The sequence below is a fragment of the Panthera onca genome, chromosome B3 (genome assembly GCF_046562875.1).
Source record: "Panthera onca isolate mPanOnc1 chromosome B3, mPanOnc1 haplotype 2, whole genome shotgun sequence".
Classification (NCBI taxonomy): domain Eukaryota; kingdom Metazoa; phylum Chordata; class Mammalia; order Carnivora; family Felidae; genus Panthera; species Panthera onca.
In genome coordinates, this window is record NC_138344.1 from 9,649,385 (window position 1) to 9,665,236 (window position 15,852).

At 42.6% G+C, this 15,852-nt stretch overlaps 1 protein-coding gene across 11 annotated transcripts in view; it reads right to left on the bottom strand.

Annotated features, from left to right (window-relative positions):
- Window positions 1-15,852, bottom strand: part of AKAP13 (A-kinase anchoring protein 13) — a 337,030-nt gene that overhangs the window by 58,653 nt on the left and 262,525 nt on the right. For 8 of the 11 annotated variants that reach the window (XM_078448989.2, XM_078448988.2, XM_078448984.2 and 5 more), the window contains 4 exons: window positions 15,119-15,227; window positions 7,047-7,175; window positions 2,955-2,997; window positions 1,065-1,197 (listed from right to left, as the gene is read on the bottom strand). In XM_078448989.2, coding sequence (XP_078305115.1) covers window positions 1,065-1,197; window positions 2,955-2,997; window positions 7,047-7,175; window positions 15,119-15,227 — 414 coding nt within the window. The remainder of the gene's footprint in view (window positions 1-1,064; window positions 1,198-2,954; window positions 2,998-7,046; window positions 7,176-15,118; window positions 15,228-15,852) is intronic. The other 3 variants (XM_078448991.2, XM_078448990.2, XM_078448993.2) reach the window with 1 other exon arrangement.

A 15,852-nucleotide genomic window follows, 5' to 3' on the forward strand; every position in this document is an offset into this window, starting at 1 on the left:
TTCCTTTATTTTATTGGAGGCTGGCTGGCTGGCTGGGTGGGTGGGTGAATGGAAGGTAGAATGTCCTCTCCCACTGAGGTGACACTGAACTGATTTTGGTTTAGCACTGGGAATCAGTATAAGAAAAGGAAACCCTTGTCTTCCTTTCTTTTGAAAGTACATTGAAAAAAAAATGAGAAGAGTACCTGTCTCTATGTGGGGTTGTTACAGGTGGTTTTTATCTATTTTTGTATTTCGAATATTCCCAGGAGTATGAAAAAAATAAACAGACAAAAAATGTTTAAATATTTTAACGCATGAAAGACAATACCCTGCAACAGCCTCGTAGTCAGGACTAGATCGAAGAATCCACTTTTGTCTTAAAGTCTCTTATAATTTTCTGTGGGGAAATCCTTCTTTTTTTTTTTTTATGTTTATTTATTTTTGAAGGAGAGAGAGACAGAGTGTGAGTGGGGGACGGGCAGAGAGAGAGAGGGAGACACAGAATCCGAAGCAGGCTCCAGGCTCTGAGCTGTCAGCACAGAGCCCGATGTGCAGCTCAAACTCACGAACCGCGAGATCATGACCTGAGCCGAAGCCAGACGCTTAACCAACTGAGCCACCTAGGCGCCCCAATCCTTCTAACTTCTAAACCCAAATGCAAATATTTTCAATCTCCTGATCTTGGCATAAAATCCTCAAGTGCATTTTAAACCCAGTTTACTGACGAAGGCACGTGGTCGAGTATGGGATCTGAATCTTGGTTCCACTGCTGTGAGCAGCACACACTCACAGGGTAGCTTACTCCCAGGAAGGGGAGAACAGGCTCTCCTTATACGGCTATGGAAACGATTACATAAAATAATACATGGAAAGCTCTTAGCATATAGTAAAAACCCAATTAGTGGTATCACCTTTTGTTGCTATTTTTCTTCAAGTATTAGGCCATTTCAAGGATTATCTCTGTGCTTATTTCCTTACGTCCTCATTATTTAATTAGGTATTGGGTGCATGCAGGCTGTGACAGGAGCCTACAGATGACCAACGAAGGCCATCACGCAAGGAATGCCCTCAACGGTACTTACTCTGCTCTTCTTACTGCTGGACATTTTATTCTTGATGTAGCTGAATGTGCGGCTGACTTTTGTTCCACTCTTGCCTTCAAAATCTTTCTTGGAGGGGCTTTGAGGCAGGAAACTATAGGTCTCTTCTGTTATACTAAATAAAAACAAGAAGAGTGATTTTTAAAAAAGACTACAGAAATTTTTAAAAAGTAAACACAGAGCCAAAAAATACAATTCTTCATAACCATGTATCATTTTAGCTACAAGTCACAGTCAACTTATGCACACACATGACAACGGACAGCAGAGTAACAGATGGACAGAGGCTGCTGAGCGGTTCCACAGAGTAAGACCTGAGAACAGAGGACACCACCACGCTGGTCCCAAAACCAAAACCGTTCTGGTCCCAAAACCTGGCTAAGTTTTCTTGTGTCGGCCATCAGTGTTTTAGTAATAGATTTTTAGTGGCCTGGTGTGAAAGAGCCTGTCAATTATTCACTTATTATTTTATCTGAAACTTCTTAATCTAAAATAGCACTCAATTTATACACACCTTTGCATCAAATAGGTGCTAAAGAAGAAACTCATAAAGACAACAGAAAGATGGACGTGTTAACAAAGGCTGTAAAGGAATTTTTATGACTGAATGCACATCCAAATTCCCCGAAAGCAGAAATCACACACCATTTTTTTAGTCTTCTGGCACACCGGACAATCAATACTGGTGCATACAGCTTTGCACGATTTTAGGAGGGAGGAGAGTATAGAAAGCTCCGCTGTGGGAGTTTCACACAGAGCCAGGGGTACTGATCTACTCGTTCAGGAAGGCTACACGGGTCCATCACAGAGGGTCCACCACAGATGGACATGGTTGGACTTCAGGAAGTTCACAACGGTGGACTTCCTCAGAGAATGCGGGGCACTTGTAGACACAAGCCATTCCACAGAAAAGGAATCTACTTACACTACGTTTCCCAGGTGTTCTACAATCGTTATTTTAAGAACTTTTCCACAGAAAAGCCGTGTTTACCTCAAGGGCCTCTGTGAGAGGACAGAGGCACCCCTCAAGAGGGGGAACAATCCTCTTCAGGAGCTAAGGTCTGTTTATACATGAAGTACTGTTTACAAAATAAAGCAGTCTGTTATTATGATAAGGGGGAAATGGTGTGAGAGCACTGTTCCAGAGAAGACAAAGGAGAAATAAAGTATGACAGATATACAAAGAGAAGCATTCATACTGAGAGTTCTGGATCACTGAGTCACAACCAATGCCTCTGCGAAAAGACACATGTTCAAGTGCAGGGCAGTAATCAGAACCCCCATGATGCTTACATTAGAATATCTTAGAACCCCATAAGCGTGACAAGAGGAATATAATAGTAAACAATGAGTCAAAATACAAACCTGCCTGCTGTCAAGTAAAGAACCAATTCACTTACTTGGACAAAGCTATGAGCCATATCCGTGTAGGCAGAAGAAAATGGCTTTAAAACTTAAAATGGCTAAGGTACAGTTCCCCGCACGCGTGCACACGCAGACACGTGTGCATACGAATACACACGCGTGCAAACAGTGAAACAAAATGTTGTCAGGCTTAGGGCTTAATTCTTAGAAGCAGAGTACAGAAGTTCATAAAGTCGAATACAAGTGTTTCCTCTCCTGAATAAATGCAAACCTTTATCGTCAGGGCAGTGTAGAGAGCAAAAGGAAAAAACTACTGAAGACATTATTTAAAAACGATAGAGAGTCTTCACTACAAACCACTTGTAGCCATTATTCCAAATTTATCACTTAAGGAAGTAAGAATCCAATGAGCTGAATTAACTTCTCAGTTTACTTAGTGAAATGTCGTAAGACATCTTGGGTTTCCTTCATCTCAGGGAAAGGAGTAACAAAATAAACGTGCAATACCTCTCGGTCAGGTTAGCACTGGTGCTGTGGAAAGGCCGTGAATCTGGAAAACAAAAATGGCAGAGGAAAAGTTGGAACCAAAGGACGGTGCCTGGGTGACAGATAAGAGGCTTAAAATATTTACAACGACACACGCAGAGCAGAGAGAGCATCCGAAAGCCAGTGTACAGTGCCTTCTCCTAAGGGTTTGGAAGAAGGAAAAATTCACCTCGAAACTCAGTATCAGAACTGGAAATAGGCAGCAGTAGGCGTGAATTCCCCACGACAAAAAATTTCATCCAAGAATCACATCACTGAGCAAGCCCCAAATCAACATTTTTGTCCCCACGCTCAAACATACACGAAACATGTTTAATTCCTGTTCTCGTCAACGCTCCGTTTCCATCTTTCTGAGATGACATCACGGGAAGAACACAAAATCGAAAATGAAATATCATTCATATTCTGTTTGCTGTTCATTTTGCTTTCGTGGGTTTCCATACCAAAATATCTAGCTACCATGTACCTGCTATTTTCCTGAGTATTCCTGGAAAGGGATGAGTGAAGAGGAAAAGGGCACCAGAGCTGGCTGTGTGTGTGTGTGTGTGTGTGTGTGTGTGTGTGTGTGTGTGTGTGTGTGTGTGGTGTCTTGGTCCTGTTACTGATTTGGGGTGAGATCTCTGGATTTCACTTCCTCATCTGTGAAATGAGGGAGATGAAACTGATGGTGAGGTCCTTGCCAGGCTGACACTGGTATGGCGTGTTCGGCAGGTGCATCCTTCCTTCCTCCGTCACCATCGGAGCGTAAACTGAAGCGGGTCATTAGCACCCAGGCTAAGGCACACAGCAGAGCAGTAAGTGGAGAAAGCGTTAGGAACACTACGACACCTTACCAACAACATGCTAATAAAGCTGGAGCTACGTCAGGACTTAGAGGAGATGGTCTCAATCACACCAAGATGAAGGATTTCCAGTTTTTAGATCAGGCACGGAAATACTTTGTGTGTGTGATTCCAGGCGGACAAAGGCCGCTCAGTACAACTCTTGCTACAGTGTGAACAAAACACACACCTTCTCCTGCAGGTGGGTTTCAAGGACTGGAGATGACCAGGAGTAAAACCCTCATTTGACAGAGATCTGAAGATGTTCTACTACCAGATTACCAGCATTTGAACTTAAATGTCCAACCTGTTCTAGATTCCAATTAGAAATGCAAAATGGTAGTTATTACTAAGTGAATAGCCAACAAGTAGGAATAATAGATAGGAAACTTAACAACCAATTCTAAGTCTTCAAAAGAGTACTTTCTATAGTTTTTCCTTTTACTTACTTGGGTTCTTCTATTTCACTTACAATGCATGGTCATCGAGATGAGCAGAGTAAGAGTAAGATCTGGGATCTGTTCCCTAGTTTCTGCATGATCTAGGTGTGAAATCGTCAGCATTTTAACCTCAGGATACCTTAATTTACTTAAAAAACCAAGAGTGTGGTTTAGGTCAGTGGCTTTATAACCTTTTGCACCCCAGGAACCCTGAATGACAGAAGCAGCATTAAACTCTCTCAGGTTGTCAGGCTCTGTTGTACACTAACTAGAGCAATTACCTAGCAAGTTACCAACCTAGTAATATGAACAAAGTGAAAGCAAAATCCATAATGAAGAAAAACACCAACTAGCACAGGATCTGGCCAAGAATCAGCTCCCAGTAGATTTCTGCTGAATAAATTAGAAACTGAACAAATATGTGATTGAGTACTGGGAGAATCTGGGACTCTGGTAAGGATTTCCAACCTTTTCACTGCTGAAGAAAAAATTCATTCATTTACTATGACCTCTTAGATTTGGTTCTGAGAACAGCGATTAATCAACCAATGCCTCTGAGATTCCTGAAGGGCCATCAAGTTTTCAGTGCACCTAAGAGTATAAATTAGCCAATGATACCTCTACGGTATAATTACAGACAAAAGCAAAGAAATCTGTCACTGAAGTCAACCTACAAAGTATTATGGCAGGTAAACAGTGTATTTCAAGTAGGATTTTCTTAAAGTCTTGAAACAACCTGCAGACATAATATTCTAATATTCCAGAGTCGGAACTACTGGATGGACCGGGTCAATGGTTTTTAAAGTGCGTTCCATGGAATACTAGTCTCATGAGATGTTATCCACAGTCAGGCACATATTGTGGTTACCTAGCTAATGCGTTTGGGAAACACAACTTATTGAACACTGCCTTGGGAATTCACAATGTACACATTAGCATCTGAAACCAGCTTAACTGGACTTTTCCTAAATTTATCTGGCCATGAACCAACCCCTTTCTTTCCCTTCCTCTCCCCTCCACCTCCAGAATTCTCACTGGTATTTCAGGGTAAGGAACACATTTTGAAGAAGGCTAGATACCTGGTCCAAAGGTTTCTTCCAGCTTCTATACTTTTATAATTTCATCCTGTTGGATTAGCTGTATAACCAGTGCCGTTCTATATTAATAATTTCGTCTTAGAGGTAGAAGAAATACCACTGGGACCTTTACTTCGTCTGCCACATGTGGACCTATGTCCCCAGGTACACAATACTTTGAGATGAAATAGACTTGACAATTTCTGAACACTCAAAGTTGTAAGCAGATTTTCACAATTTCCCTCCTATTACAACTGGTATAAAGTAAGTATCTTATGGTGTGCCTATTTACTAAACATCTTTTCATTATGAAAAAAGTACTGAATATGACTTCCATTTAAGAGAAATTAAACTTTATGTTACTGTACATAAGGTACTTTCTTTTAAGAACAATGCAAAGATGTCACCCTCAGCGTAATATTGATTATAAAATTTTAATATTTAAATAAATAATTAGATACCTAAATACTGCTGAAATGTAGGGTCAGCAAGTGGTAGGGAATTAGGTTGCTCAATTATACAAATATTGTAATTCTCTGAGGCTCCTATCACAGTAAAACCTTGGATTGCGAGTAATTTGTTCAATGAGTATTCTGCAAGACAAGCAAACATTTCTAGTAAATTTCAATTTGATAAATGAGTGATGTCTTGCAACACGAATAGTACATGATGCCAGATGTCACATGATCACAACTGAGCCAATGGTTCTTGAAATTCACTTTAATATACAAGCGCTTTGGATCACAAGCATGTTTTTAGAATGAATTATACTCGCAAATCAAGATTTTACCGTAGTTATATGAAAACAATTCAGTATTTACCTTTATACTAGAAATGTTTTTTTCCATTAAAAATAGCAATCCTGGAATTTTCCAGAAATCTTGCATAACTGAAAAGTGATGTTCACAGGGGGTAGAATTCATTTCCTTTCCAAGCTTACTAAAACCTTGCAAAGTTTTTTTAAAAAATTTTTTAATGTTTATTTTTGAGAGACAGAGTGTTTAAAATTTAGGCATTATCAAATAAGAATATATTAATCTGAAATCCACACTGTAGTAAAAGGATTGAAAAATAAAAGTTCCAAAGGAGAGAAAATGGGAAGTTAGGAAATACATCTATAACTCTTACTCCCTAATCCACGTGGTGTAAACTCAGAGGAAAGGTATTTTTATCTTCTTTTTTCGTTCTTTTAAAGTAATCTCTATGCTCAATGTGGGGCTTGAACTCACAACCCCGAGGTCAAGAGTTGCAGGCTCTGGCCAGAGAGGCGCCCCAACGGAAAGGTATTTTTAAAGACAGGTCTGAAAGGTGAGAAGAAAAAAGTTTAACATTAGCTTTTAAATATCACAGGTGGATATCTAGATATCTGTCTCATGAGACCAAAAAAAAGCAAAACATGGGAAAATGAAATTTACACTATCAAATAGAAAGCTTTGTGAAACCAGCGCTCAGTATCACAAAAGGTACAAGGTGGGATGGGAACACCTCCCCGTGCCCTGGAATCAGACCACTAGATCAACCAGTGCACGTGGCATATAGCAGACAAAAACGGTTTCACCCAAATTAATTCTCAAAGCAAAGCAGGAAGACAAATGGTTTAGAAACAATGGCATGCAAGGGGGTACAAATCCCCAGTTTCTTAGAACCAAGCTGACAGCATTTTCAGCACTGTCAGACCCTGGAGAACAGCCGTGGACACTACAGCGGCTTACTTACTACGCAACTCCTCCTCGCCATCACTGGAGTGAGAAGAGCCAAGAGAAAAGAGAGTTTTAGACTTAAGGAGATGTGGAGAGATGCGGACGGAGAAGGAGACCCGCCTTGCTGGCTGCATCCGTGGCTGGGCTGAGAAGTAGGTCAACATGAGACATTAGAGAGCGCCAACTGTACCGGGACAAAGTCAAAGGCACCTGAGACCGTGCTGAACAGAATAATGTCGCTAGCCTGTGTGGTTCCAGGAAAGGCTGCCTAGTGAACAACATATTTATTCACATTTTCGTCTTTACTTCTGAGTATGTAGAATTCTAATATAGCTTAAAAAATTCATCCAACAAACACGTACTTGCCAGAGTAAGAAAACAAGAAGTCCATTATTTTTAACGGTCATAATTTATAGCTGGAGTTGTTTTTCTTGAGAGTGGAAACATCTGGAGTAGTGGTGTTTCTCGGGATTCTGTGCTCAGCTCTCTTCTCCCTCACCCCAGACCTCCTCACGCCCTGCCCTCCCAAAGTACAAGCTGAATTCGCTGGGCTGGTGACACACACCTTTCCACCCTCAGGCCGTAGCTCTCCCTTTGAGCTCAAGATGTGTTCATCTCTCTCTGCTCACCTCTGGGGCATGTCCCACAGGCAGCAAGAAACGAGGAAGCACGTGAGTGACATCTCTCTTCTCCACACCCACCCCTCCTCCTGTATTCCTTTGTTTGGTAAGCGGTACCTAACATCTAATGAATTGCTCAGAACAGAGACCTGGGCCCCATCATTGAATGCTTCCATCTTGCTTCAATTCAGTTATTCTAGGTGTTCTAGAATTCTCTGAACATCAACTTCTCCCCTACCGCCACCGTGTGCTCTCACCTGGATCTTGCAGTAGCCTTCTCCTGATCCATGACCTTTGCTCCCCAACACTTTCTTCAGTGTGGTCTCTCTGAAGCGTCCGAATCAACCTACTTTATCAACTTAAATCACTCCACTGCCCTTGGACAAGAAGCCCCAACCCCTCGGCCGTGCTTTCCACATACGGGCATACCTCGTTTTATTGTATTCTGTTTAACTGAACTTTATGGATACTGCAATTTTTACAAATTGAAGGTCTCTGGTGACCTTGTGTTGAACTAGCCTATCGGCACCAGTTTGCTAACAGCATTTGCTCATTTTGTGTCTCTGAGCAGTCATGATAATTCTTGCAGTATTTCCAATGTTTTCACCATTACTATATTTGTGACAGTGATCTGTGATCAGTGGTCTATTATGGTTGTTTGGGGACGCTACTCACCATACTCGTATAAGACAGCAAACTTACACGATAATGACCGGTCATTACTCACCCTGCCCGCCTTGGGCCTCCCTGATCTCTGAGACACAATACTGAAATCAGGCCAATTAATAACCCTACAAAGTCCTCTAAGTGTTCAAGGGAAAGGAAGAGTCACACGTCTCTCACTTTGAATCAAAAGCTAGAAATAATTAAGCTTAACGATTAAGGCACGTGGGTAGCTGGGACAGGCTGAAAGCTAGGCCTCTCATGTCAAACAGCCAAGCTGTGAATGCAAAGGAAAGTTCTTGAAGAAATAAAAAGTGCTTCTCTGCTGTACACACAAATGATAAGAAAAGGAAACAGGCTTATTGCTGATATGGAGGAAGTTTTAGCGGTTTGGATCAAAGATCAAACCAGCCGTAACATTCCCTTAAGCTTAAGCTTAGTCCAGAGCAAGGATCTCTTTAATTCTGTGAAGGCTGAGAGAGGTGAAGAAGCTGCAAAGACAAGTGGGAAGCTAGCCGAGGTTGGTTCAGGAGGTTTAAGGAAGGAAGCCAGCCCCACACATCCAAGTGCAAGGTGAAGCGGCAAGGGCTGACGTAGAAGCTGCAGCAAGTTCTCCGGGAGATCTGGCTGCGATCCTTAATGAAGGTGGCTCCCCGGATGACAGATTTTCAGTGTGGTTGAAACAGCCTTATATCAAAAGAAGATGCCATCCTGGACTTTCATAGCTGGAGAGGAGAAGTCAGTGCCTGGCTTCAAGGCATCGAAGGGCAGGCTGACACTCTTGTTAGGGGCTAATGCAGCTGCTGACTTCAAGTTGAAGCCAATGCTCAGTTACCATCCTGAAAATCCTAGGGTCCTTGAGAATTGTGCTAACTCTACTCTGCCTGTGCTCTGTCAATGAAACAAAGTCTGGATGACAGCCCATCTGTTCACAACTTAGTTTCCTAAATACCCTAAGCCCATTATCAAGACTTACTGCTCAGAAACAGAAGATTCCTTTCAAAGCAGTACTGCTCATTAACAATGCACCTGGTCACCCAAGAGCCTGGATGGAGATGTATGAGGAGGTTAATGTTTTCAGGCCTGCTAACACAGCATCCATTCTGCAGCCCGTGGATCAGGGAGTCATTTTGACTTTCAAGCGTTATTATTTAAGAAATATATTTTGTAAGGCAACAGATGCCATAGACAGGGGATTCCTCTGATGGATCTGGCCAACTTCTGGGAAGGATTCACCATTCTGGGTGCCATTAAGAAAACTGGTGATTCCCGCGAAGAGGTCAGAATATCAACGTGGACAGGAGTTTGTAAGAAGCTGATTCGAAACCTCATGGATTGAGCTGTTCAAGATCTCAGCAGAGGAAGTCACTGCAGATGTGGTGTGGAAAAAACAAGAATCAGACGTGGAGCCTAAAGAGGGCACTGAATTGCTGCAATCTTGTGACAAAACAACAGATAAGGAGTTGCTTCTTACGGATGAGCAAAGAAAGTGGAGTCTGGGATGGGAGCTACTCCCGGGGGAGATGCTGGGAATTTGCTGAAATGACAACAAAGGATTTAGAGTATTATCTACACTCAGCTGATAGAGCAGCGGCAGGTTTTGAGAGGACAGACTCCAATTGTGGAAGGTCTACTGTGGCTAAAATGCTATCAAACGACATCTGATGTCATCACATGCTACAGAGAAATTTTTTGTGACTGGAAGAATCAATCCATGTGGCCAACTTCGCTGCTGTCTTATTTTGAGAAATGGCCAAAGCCACCCCAACCTTCAGAAGGCACAGACACCGAGGCAGAACCATCCACAGGCAAAAAGATTACAATTCACGGAAAGCTCAGATGATGGTTAGCATTTTTTAGTGATAAGGTATTTTTAAGTTAAGGTATGTGCACTGTTTTTTTAGATATCATGCTGTTGCATGCTTGACTAGAGCATAGTGTAAACGTAACTTTCATATGCACTGGGAAGCCTAGTGATTTAGTAATTCATCTGACTTGCTTTACTGTGATATTTGCAGGGGTCTGGAACCGAATGGTTAAGACCTCTGTGGCATTCCTGTGTGAACTCACCCAGTGAATTCCCAGTCTTCTGCTGGCCTCAACTTTGAGATGACTTCATCCCAGTGAGCATTCTCTGTTCTAGGCTCCTGTACTGTCCCATGTTTTTTTTTTTAATTTTTTTTAAATGTTTATTTATTTTTGAGACAGAGACAGAGCTCCAGCAGGGTAGGGGCAGAGAGACAGAAGGAGACACAGAATCCGAAGCAGGCTCTAGGCTCTGAGCTGCCAGCACAGAGCCCAGCACGGGGCTCAAACCCACGGACTGTGAGACCATGACCTGAGCTGCAGTCGGACGCTTAAACGACCGAGCCACCCAGGCGCCCCTGTACTACCCCACGTTTCTTACATTCACCTATTCTCTGGTCTGTGAGAACGCGGTGAGGAAAGAAACTGTATCTATAAACTCACCTGTCTCCTGTACCGTGTGGCCTGGTGCCTGCCAAAGAGTAACTCAAATGCTCACTGAATGAATACATTAATAAACGAATTTCCCTTTGTCAGGCTTTCTGAAAGCTCAGTGTCCTAAATGAAATGAAAAAGCCCTGTACGAACTTGACAGTCACATAAACACTACGTGACGTCAGCTTATTGTGGGCAGCCACGTCCAGTAACAGAGATCCAGGACTACTGGGCACAACTACTGGCACGCCGGCTCCTTGGGCAGCGACGGCCTAGAACGAAAAGTAAGCTACCATCTCCATGTGCTTGCAAAAGTCTTTCCAAACGTGAAGCAAATTCAGGAAATGAAAATGAGCTCTCTTCTTATACCAGATTCCTTTCCTTTGTCACAATTTCACGGATCATCTGGAAAAACCTATTTGTAGGAATATCTAAAGGAGGATCCTCAACATATATGTTCTTTGTGATAACAAACCCTGAAAAACAAGGGGAAAGTGACTTCTCGTTAAGAAGCCTGTGAGTTAAAACACCTCTCTAATGGGTACAAGTCTCCTTTTAACGTCACCACCACCAATGTGGTTAGGGCTCTTCCAGGAACACCACCAAGCAAGCACCTTCTCCACTGCTGGTAAGCATCTCCTGAGCATAAGCCATGAAATGTGTTAAAATATACTTTGGGCAAGGGATCATCTGTAATAACTGAATTATTCTGTATGTATAGAAACAAAATTTATGCTTAAGTTCTATCAAGAAACCATCTAAGTCTCCTGACAAGCTGGGCGTCTCCACTCCATCCTCTCTGATGCAAGGAGAAATGGGGCCACAGGTCCCCAGGAGCGGTCTCTCTGAGGGCAGTCCTCCCCGGCATTCTCCCCATGATGCAGGTAGCCTTGGTGCTATTGTGAGTCCCTAAAAGATGAGCTGGCAAGATGCATTCATCACGTTCCCTCCCACCATGACAGCACAGCCAAGACATGAGGGAGGACAGCTTCCCCACCCATTGTGGTTCCCAAATAAGCTGTCGCCTGTCTACTTCCCACCCCAGAAAATGACACAGAAATACATTAGTCACTATCTTGACTCAGTATTTTCCTCTGCATCGATGGATTTTAGAAAATGATACCAGCTTAGAAATAATGTTGAGTTTCCTCTGTGTTTCTCTTCTAGGAAATGACCCAACAAGACATTCCAGACAACAGCTCAGGAGACACACGTTTTCAGAAATGCCTGGATGTTAACAGCTGTAAGACTGTGGTAGAAGGAGCTAATTTCTTTGAAGGAAGAAGACAGAGCCCAGGCAGAAGTGGAAAGTAGTGAGATAAGGTTGATTTCAGAAAGTATTTTGTTCCTGGACAAGCGTACTCATAAGGCACAGTCCATTTAAAGACCATGAAGGACGGCGTTCTAGTTTCTCTAACATTGTTTCAACTCTGGTCAGGGACAGACAGACTGTGGCGCTGTTCTGGGTACTGTGAACTCACACGCTCCATAACAATAACAAATGCTTATTATAAGCCAGGAAATATGCTAAGGACTCTACATAAATTCACATGTAAGCCTTATCACATTGTTACCCCTGTTTCATCAAGTAACTCGAGGCAAAGAATCTCACTATGTAGCCCAAGGTCACACAGCCACCCAACAGGCTTACAATGAAACACCAGTTAAAACACTTTAAGTGGACTGAATGTTCTAGGCTTTACAATCTCACTGTGCAGATTGTAACTAGGATTCCTTCAGCCGGGAAGGCTGTGACTACACACGAATCACGCAGAGTGCTCAAGTGACTTGGAATGGAAGCCCGGAGTCTGTGGCAAACCAAGAACTGTCCAGTTACCCTGATGCTTAAAGGTACAGCACACGGATTACAAGTTTTATACTCCTGTTCAACTGCCAGAAGTTTTACATCTGCAAAAAACATTTATCACGTTTCTAGAGCAATAAAAAAAAATACCGATGGGAAAATTAATATAATTGTATGTGGGGAGGGACTAAGGAGAAACAGTGTCATTAGAGTTGATTAATCCTCCAATTACAGCGTAGGCTAAATCAGGGAAATTGGGGGGCTCGCTAACGAATTTACGACCTAATCATTCAAACGTGTATGAAACGTACAATGTAAGTTTGAATGAGGGTACCCACCCTATTTTGATCAAAGGATCAAACTCCTGCTTGGAGATCAACCCTTGACAACAGTCTGCAAACTCATTTCAGTCCCCTCTGAGCAGAGCGGAAAATTTCCCAGCAACAGGAGGAGAAGCTGTGTGTGCCAGAACCCCTGGCACTCTAGGACGGTGTTTTCTGGGAGTCAGCCGCATTATTTATAGTGTTGGGCTAGCAACTGAAAACACAGTCAAAAACCATCTTGCTTTTTGGAGGAAAAATTAATGAAGTGTTTCATGCACGAGGCAAGAGTGTGTGTCACAAAATACAGGGAAAAAAATCCCTCCATGGGACACATTCTGTTGGTGGTGGACATCTGTTGCTATGGGAGTAGACTCTCCACCACGACAGCACACTCACCAGTCGTGGACGGTTAGGGACACAGGGCCGAAAGGTCTCACTCAACAGTGCCCTCCTGTCTCAGTGTCCTGCCCTACTGAGCGCTAGCACTCCAAGCTCATCAAATCCACCATTAACAATCCTGTTATGATGATTTTCACTCTGCACCAGCAAGACCTCTAACCCAAAGCCAAATCAAATCAAAACCCAAAGAAAAACAGGAAGGGCGATTTTCGCTGCAGTTCTGTGAGGTTCTGTCGGCATCTCTGAGAATACGCCATGAGTAGGCACACCTTTAGTCAAACAGGCCAGATCTGAATCGCTGATCATGAAAATGAGGACAAAGTTAACAGCATTCTTTATCGTGTCTTAGTTCTAAGGTAGAAATTAAAAAGATCAGGCCCGTGGTAAGTCATGAATTGAGACAGAACATCTCCCAAATGCAGGACAGAGTCTCCAAATTTTTTAAAAATATGTATTCATTTTTGAGAGAGAGAGAGAAAAAAAAAGAGGGAGAGGGAGAGGGAGAGGGAGGGAGGGAGGGAGAGGGAGAGGGGAGAGGGAGAGGGAGGGAGGGAGAGGGAGGGAGGGAGAGGGAGGGAGGGAGAGGGAGGGAGGGAGAGGGAGAGGGAGAGGGAGGGAGAGGGGGAGGGAGGGAGGGAGGGAGGGAGGGAGGGGGAGAGAGAGAGAGACGCAGAGCGTGAGCAGAGTAGGGGCAGAGAGAGAGGGAGACACGGAACTCAAAGCAGGCTCCAGGCTCCACTAATAGCACAGAGCCTGATGGGGGGCTCAAACTCATAAGCTGTGAGATCATGACCTCAGCCCCAAGTCGGACGCTTAACCGACCGAGCCAACCAGGCACCCCTTTCCAGCTCTTTTAAGGTGGGTTCTATCAGGGGACACTGAAGAAACACCAGAAACACCAGGAAAGTTTATTTACTCCCTTTGCCTCACCTTCCTGAATACACGGTCTTTCAGCAAAGAAAGGATCACTCCCCCTTTGATGAGCACAAGATCTCAAACTGTAACTACTCATGAAAACAAGAATCAAGATTTTAAAAATAAAAAGGTGAGGTTTCTCAAAGAACAAGCTGCCTTTCCCTGGCAAATATTTAGATCCAATTCAAATATGTTTCCGAGCATCTTTCATTTGCAAAGGCCCTGTGCTTACGGATGCCAGACATCTATGTAACTTTCACAGCCAGCCAATGGGTCCCGAATCTGCATACCGCTCCATTCATCACTGGCAGATGTAATCCTTTCAGCACGTGCTTAACCAACTGAAAGTGTATCTCTCAGTCTTTCTTTGTCCTTCATGAGCTTCATGACATTTTTGAAGAGCTCAGCAAATGAGTACTGGACAAAATTTACATAATTGTACTGTGGTAACAGAACAGCATAACTTTCAGATACAACCACATCATGTTTGTAACTTACTCTCCAGTGTTTCAGAAAAAAACTTTAAAGGCAGTGATAGAAGAAGAGAGACTGATAAAAACAGTTATGACTTTGATAAGATGGATCAAACATATGACATCTGGGGACTCCAGGTAAAGAATATATGGTAATTCTTTGTACTGTTTTTAGAACTATTTTTAAAGTTCGAAATTACTTCGAAATAAAAAGTTAAAAAACAAATCTATGTCCTGACAAGAAGAATCCCAAAACTGGAAGGAAGATCCCAAAACTAAACTGGTATGTCACCTTTTCTATTTAAATGAGCCATTCAGGAGAAGAGGGAGGCAAATTTTGGAAGGTAATGTTACGGGGTCTTAAAGGGAGAAAAATGATAGGAAAAAAGTGTTTAAAATAGGCTTCATTTTAAAAAAAGTAATATACTCACTGTCCAACCCAGGATGGCTGATTGTCATTAATGAGATGGATTTTGTCAATGGAGAAGAAATGGCTGATGTACAGTAATTAAATCCCTGTTGTTTAGATCTGTGACATGCCTGTGAAGTACAAAAAAAAAAAAAAAAAAAAAGTGAAAACCAGGATGTAAGCATATGCTCCCTTTATTTCTAGATCAGCACAAAACTTTACATCCCACCCCAACCTAAGAAAAGAACGTGATACAGGTGAGGGCTAACAGCAGAGGCTCTGTGGTCAGACACCCTCGACTCAAGTCTGCCCCTGCTACTTGACCGCTGCTCAACTTCAAAGGAGCTACTTAGCTTTCATGAGCCTTAGTTTTATCTGGAATAATTCAAGTACCCATCCTTTCCAGTGGTTTCATATCCCTCCTAATACCTAATAATGTTTTAAACTTAGTACGTGCTTAGTAAACATCTGCTGAACACATCATCAGATGAAAGTAACTTCATTGTAAATAGCAAACTACATACAGTAGTTCTCGTTCTTTGAAAATCTAAGTCTTTTAGAGACATAGTAGAGAGCAGTAATATTATTCTGATTTTAAGCATGTTCTTTTTTATTTTTATTTTTTTAATGTTTATTTATTTTTGAGAGAGAGAGGGAGACCCAGAATCTGAAGCAGGCTCCAGGCTCCGAGCTGTCAGCACAGCACCTGATGCGGGGCTTGAACTCATGGACCACAAGGTCATGACCTTAGCCGAA